This window comes from Parasteatoda tepidariorum, chromosome 5 (assembly GCF_043381705.1).
Source record: "Parasteatoda tepidariorum isolate YZ-2023 chromosome 5, CAS_Ptep_4.0, whole genome shotgun sequence".
Taxonomy (NCBI): domain Eukaryota; kingdom Metazoa; phylum Arthropoda; class Arachnida; order Araneae; family Theridiidae; genus Parasteatoda; species Parasteatoda tepidariorum.
Window position 1 is genome coordinate 33,615,384 of NC_092208.1, and position 6,919 is coordinate 33,622,302.

General features: G+C 35.1%; 1 protein-coding gene across 1 annotated transcript in view; it reads left to right on the forward strand.

Annotated features, from left to right (window-relative positions):
- The first annotated feature begins 5,255 nt into the window (after positions 1–5,255).
- The window catches only part of LOC107450786 (transmembrane protein 181), a 21,463-nt gene continuing 19,799 nt past the window's right edge, over positions 5,256–6,919 (forward strand). Inside the window, exon 1 of the mRNA XM_043055213.2 lies at positions 5,256–5,540. Coding sequence (XP_042911147.1) covers positions 5,392–5,540 — 149 coding nt within the window. The 5' untranslated portion in view covers positions 5,256–5,391. The remainder of the gene's footprint in view (positions 5,541–6,919) is intronic.

The window sequence follows — 6,919 nt, forward strand, 5'->3', positions numbered from 1 at the left end:
TATTAAATTTTTTCCATTATACTAACAGAACTTATTAACATAATGCAATTTTGCCAACCTTATCCTCCTAATCTTTTTTTTAAATAAAAAAGCACTGATAATAAATTTAAAGGAATATTTATTGATTACTCCTTTAACTGTAGGTCACAAGCTTATTTTGGGACATAATCAATTTGCTATCCTGCACAAAGGAAAAAAAAAAAACGAGTTTTTCTGTTTGTGTTTTTTAATTGGTGTTTGGCTGAATGATTTTTCGCTTTTTCAAAAATCAAATCATTTAAAAGGTTCATATCCTGAATTGAATGAAAAATCTCCTATCATTTGGCCCTTAAGTTGTATAAAATGAATGTCAAGATTTTACACTTTTCTTGTGGTGGAGAAAATAAGGAAATTTCGAAATTTTTCACTTAAACAAATAAAAATTCTCAAAAAGGCCCTTTATTATCCTTATAGTGAACTGTAAAAAAAAAGGAAAATTCTTTAGAGATACATAATAAAATTGAGCTTTAAGGAAACCTTTTCTTAAAAACAACTAATTTTTGTTATATATGTAATTAGCTGCAGAAATATGTAGAATTTTTTAAAAAATGTAAAAATATGTTGGTATCTTTAAAATTTCTTCAAAAAAGTGGAAAAGAACATTTTTAACTAGAAAAACTATGTGATAAAGTTAATTATATGTGTTTTTATAATAAATAAGGTAAATTAAAATGTGAAATCATTTGAGAAAAATTTTGTTTAAGTTGTGAGTTTGAAAAATGTAGCTGTAAGGAGCTGTGCAAAGTTCAAACTTTGATCAAGATACGTGACATTTTGTCCACTGTTTTGAATTCACGTACACTTAATAAACATACTTTTACTTCAATCAGTATGTAGGAATTCTATATTATTTCTTGTTGTATGTTAGTCATATTGAAGTGCGACGTTTTCTAGTGTCAATGTTTTTTATTACTGCTTCAATCTGAGTATTCTTTTCTTTTATAAAACTGACATATCTTCTTTTAACTCAAATTCTTGTATTTGTTCTATTTGGTTGTTAACGTCGCACTAGAGCTACACTTACGTGCTATAAACGACGATTTGGAATTAATCCTTTATGATAATCCAAAAAGAATTACTAGCTAAGACCCACACATCGCTCGTTTAATTAACGTCAAATTAGTTTAGTACATCCTCTATCTGTTTGGAGGTACATCCTAGTGTTACATCGTTTTCTATCACCTCTTTAATTTTTACCCATGAGCAAGCATTGGACAGTATTAACAGGAAAAATGTATGAAGCAATTACTGGTTTGATGGTGCAATCGGTTAAGGTATCGATCATATAGCTGGTTGGAGAACTCTGTGTAGTTAGATTGATACTAGTGGCTGACAAAAGAACCGGCGTATGTACGCAGCAAGATGCACGTTAAGTCTCATAGGTTGTTGTGTGGAAGTTTGGAGAGAAGGGTACCAGTTTAGGCTCCTTCCACGTCGTTTGTCCAGGGTCAAAATTACGTGGCGTTCTTCCCATGGCCATTAAAAGATTGAGCCTGAAAATGGGGACAAGGGAGAGAAGACAAATACAAGATCAAAAATTTATGATACAATTTTTAAGGGTACAAGTACCTTTTCTTATCTTAGAAACGAAATAAACAATAAATGGGAAATTCATAACTGCATAAATAAGCAGATGCAAAATAGAAATAAATCCGTATTTGCATATAGATTGCGTATAATAGATTATAAAATTTTACTAAATTATTCATTAATTGCGGATAGGTTACTTAAAAGTTAATTAATAACAAGAAAATGGATAACACAGACGTAAAAAGGCTAATAGTAACTTATGGATCTGAAACCTGGGTATTATCCAACAGAGATGCTAAGAAATTTCGAATGTAGAAAAATTAGAAGAACTTATGGAGCTTTTAATGAAAATAGTAACACGGAGGAAAAGATACAACCAAGAAACAGAAAAATTAATTAAAAGGGAAAACATCATAAAAAAAGCCAAAAGAATAAAATGAAGCTAAAAATATTAGAAAAGTTAAACAATAGGATAGGTTGGAGGAAACAGACATGCCTAACAAAATCATGAAATTGAAGTTATAGGAAAAGAGGAAAACCAAGGTTATAAAGGAAAATAAGAAAAAACTCTAAATAGAAATCTGGAGGAAGAATAATGCGGAACTGTATTGTAGAAAAATAAATGGCCCACCAGAAGCTGTTTAACTAGAAACAAAGAAGAAATATATTTGAAATTAACAAAAATTTACCCTAAATATTAGCAATTCTTTAACAGATTAATTTAAAATTTTCCAAAATGAATGGCTTATTACCCGAAAATCACAGGTTTATTGCTTCTTTCAGTTCAGGAGAAAGTGTGTCTTGGAAATTGTCCCGCAGTGGACTGATCGTTAAGACACGGTTACCAGCAGATCACCGAAATCAACCATCACTGGTTGCTGTCAGTGTGCGGGTGGGTGACCAGTTGGATCAGCCTGCGTAGGGACCGAGGGTGTGCAGTATTGGTCCTCGTTAAACTGTTCTACCGTAAAGTGCTCGACTTCGCGTGCAGGTCGTCGGGCTACCGAAGCGGGGGTGCCATCCCCTCCGCATAGGATCAAAATTGTGATGGCATGTCTTCGGATCATCCTCAGGGATGTCTCCCAGACCGTCGCCAATAGCCTATTGTGCAGTTCTAGTGCGACGTAAATGAACAACAATGAAGTGTCGTGGAAAATAAAAAAAATTGTCAATTAACACCGTGGAAAATATCGGATAGGAAAGCAAGGGGAAAATATCTTATATATTAAGAAAAGGGGAAATATTGTAATACATTTCTATACAACGGAGAAGAGAGAGAAGAGAAGAGGGTCAAGACATGGAACCGGTCTTCTCCCCAGATGCCATTTTCGTGCTTTGCGATCGCGAATCGAATCCGACTTAATTTTGGGCGGAGCTAGGTCTACAGAACCGGGTTTTTATTTCCCTTTGCAATATGATGCGAGATTTAAAATGTCTCTCCTTTCAAAAACATTTTAATTTTAGACTGCGTGAAATAAAAATTGATAATTTCATAAAATTTGGTTAAACATCCAACAGCATGTAAAAAATAATTTTAAAAACCATGAAAACAATTGGCGATCGCAACGCTCGAATACGCCATCTGGGAAGAGACCGGTTTCATGCCTTTGGCCCTTCTTCCACCCCTCTCCTCCTCTTTTCAGTTGTATAGGAATGTACTACGATATTTTCCCTTTTCTTAATATTTTTCCTTTTTATTTAATAAAGATATTTTTTAAAATTTCCGTGATACTTTTCTTTAGGACTATGTTTAATGTAGTTTTCATGATTCTCCACACGCTAGAGGGGAAAGCATGTGAAGTGTTGCCATAGGTTCTGCTCTACGCCACCTGCAACCGATTTCGATCGCCAATTAAGACCGTCGCCAATAGCCCATTGTGCAGCTCTAGTGCGACTTAAATGAACTACAACAACATCAATCACCAATTAAAATTATAACATTGTAAGAAATCTCGTTAAAATTTTAATTAATTCTAGGTTTCTTAAAAAATTGAAAAGCTAAGGTAGTAAAAAAATGAAACAAGTGACACTTGTCGAAGTTATAACATATATATGCATTTGTTATATAATGTGGGTTTGTTATTTAATGTGAGTTTGTTATATAATGTCGGTTTGTAATTTAATGTGCGTTTGTTATTTAATGTGATTTAATGTGCGTTTGTTACTGAATACGAAATGTTTGAGTTGAGTTTAAGTTGAGTTAAGTTTGTCGCCTTTTTAAAGCTGCTCTCGGAGACACATTAACCCTTTTATCCGCTACTCGCTATGTCACAACTCTTCTTGGAATGCTCATTCATCGAGAATAGTGTCGGCAGGTTTTAAATTATTTCTAATGTAATGTCTGTTGTCAGAGATAGAAAACTTTACTCATGGTTGGCGAACGTAGCAAGTAGGCTGGTTCTTTTCGACAAAAATCAAATTAAAAATATGGTAATTAAGTGCACTCATGATTTATTATTGTCCTGTGGTCAAAGGGTCTCACGGTTAGGCGAGAAATTTACGTACTAATAAAAACTTGATTGGCAAATTTTTTACTAGTGAAACTATTTCACCAATCAGGTTGGTTCTCATTGGTATGCAGGGAAAATGGCCTCTTAATCCAATCAGAATCGAGGGCAGTTGTTGTTGTAGTTCATTTACGTCACACTTGAGCTGCACAATGGGATATTGGCGACGGTCTGGGAAACATCCCTGAGGATGATACGAAGACAAGCCATCGCAATTTTGATCCTCTGCAGAGGGGATGGCACCCCCACTTGGGTAGCCCGACGACCTGCACGCGAAGTCGAGCACTTTTCGGTAGAACAGTTTAACGAGGACCAATACCGCACACCCTCGGTCCCTGCGTAGACTGATACAAGTGGTCAATCACCCGCACACTGATCGCAGCCAGTGATCCTGGGAACCGTGTCTTAACGATCAGTCCACTGCGGGACAGATCGAGGACGAAGATAACAACTTAGTAAAACTGAAAATCCCATTTAATGAAGTAGTACTCTACGTCGCACTGGAGCTGCGCAATGCGTCATTGGCACTGGTCACGAAAATATTTCTGAGGATGATCCAAAGACATATACCATGGCATTATTGATCCTCTGCAGAGGGAATGGTTCTTCCCCTTTGATATTCCAACGACCTGAGTGTAAAATCAAGCACTTTATTATAGAACTTTTTAACCAGGACAGATACAGTACACCCTACGTCCCTCCACAGGCTGATTAAGGAAGTCACTTACCCTCTTATTGACTGCAGCCTGTGATGTTTGACTTCATGAAGTCAACTGCAGTGATCAACTGGGAAAAGAGCTGAATGGAACAGGAATTCGATTGGCGAATTTTTGACGGGTGAATATGAGACTATTCACACTGCAAGCGAAAAATTCGCGCTTGTGAATTCGGAGATGTTCTTGCTTGCATTCCCGAAACTGCTTTAGATGGCTCTTGATTTATTGCGCTTCTCTGAGTGCCATCGAGAGAAGAGGAGAAACTGTGATTGGTAAATTTTTCATCCAAGGATATATTTCCCGCTAAAAGACTCTTATTTTCCATCGAAAGCGGTTCCATGAATCAGGCACTTTCTCACTGCTCATGCAAAAGTTTTGTATGAGAGTTTGAGTTTACACAAATGCGTTTCATTGAAATAAAACTATTAGTAACCTCAAAACTGGCAATAGCTGTAAAACTGTTTCTATAGTAACCGAAGGAATCGATTTTTTGATATTGATGATTTTGTTTTGATTCTAAGCAAACTAAACATATGCTTAAATTGATAGGTTAAAGTCGTGCACGTATTTGCAATTTAAATCAACAAACCCGTTCTACTATGCCTTCTGATTTTAGCGCTTTCAATCCAATGTTTCCAGCTAGAACCTGGAAACTTAAAATGAGATCCGCGTTCTCCCAATTTGGCGATATGTTTAGTCAGTTCGGGAAGAACATCGCACCGACTTACTATCACGATCGGTGTGAAAGGTAACCACTAATCTGAAAACAAATGAAATTGTCATGTTTTGCTTACTTGTATTCTTTCTTTCTATTTGTATTTAATGTCGATTAATAACACTTTTGCCATGACTTGTTTGTTCGCAGCTCTAATTATTCTTTGTTGTTAACCTCTGTATAGCTAAAATGTTCACCTCATATTCATATTCTTTTTTTAAAATAAAATTGTCAGATGCATTCATTTATTTAAGTGACCTTTCTTGTACCTCAATATAAATGTTAAACTTCATCATGTCTGTCATATTTTATAAGCTCATTCTAAATTATATGTAATGGTATTTACAGGACTTATATTATCCCATCAACCGTTTTTCTCAACATTGCGCTTACTTAATTTTGGTTTGGAATTAATTTTTACATAGATATGATATTAATTAAAAAAAATTAAAAAAAAAATTACACAAAATACTTAAATCATGCAAAAATGAAAAAAAAAAGTGGTCTGAAATTTATTCTCACACAAAATTCAAAGCATGAAGGAAATTTCTGAAGAAAACACATCCTACTGTCGTATATGCATGAGTGAGTATAATACTAGCATAAAAACCATGCATTTATTTTATTTTCTATATTTTATAACCGTTGTTGAACAGCCAACCCAATTTTATGGGTTTACGACTACTAATGTTCGACTCCGTAGCCTTGTAATTTTGAACCCAATCTAGAAGACAAGGGAACTCCTGGATTGCGTATTGGGAGAAATTTGCCATCGTGGGGGACTTTTTGATGTATCTAACACGCATTTGCGTTACATTGAGAGGAAGACCACGAGAACCTCCTACGGTTAGCCTGACGGCAAGGGGACTCTAACCCATGATCCGTTGTCCAGCACTGAGGATATTTCGCGCCAGCACTGTGGTCGGTGCAAGCCGGATGCGGAATTCGTATCTACTGGGATTCGAACCCGGTTCGCCTCATTGGAAGGCGAACGCTCTATCCCCGAGCCATTGTGGCTCACCATACGTTTATTAACAAATTTCAATTTAGTATTTCTTTTTTATTTACTAATAATAATATGTTTTTTCTCTCTCTCTTTATTTTTTTTTTACTCTTTTCACATGCTTTTACATATTAATTTCAGGGTTTGAAAAAACCCGGGGATTTTTGAAAAAACCCAACCCGCCTGGGTTTTATTGAAAAAACCCGGGGAAAATTGGGTTTTATTTGAAAAAACCCGGGGAAAATTGGGTTTTTTCATTTAGTGCTCATAAATTTTACTGTGAAAATATTTTTATTTATTAAATAGTGTTGTATAAGTAAACACTAAAATTTCATCTGACTTTTACCTGTAATAAAATTAAACTGGAATAAATATTTAATGGTCTTCCATGTTTTTATAATACGATTAA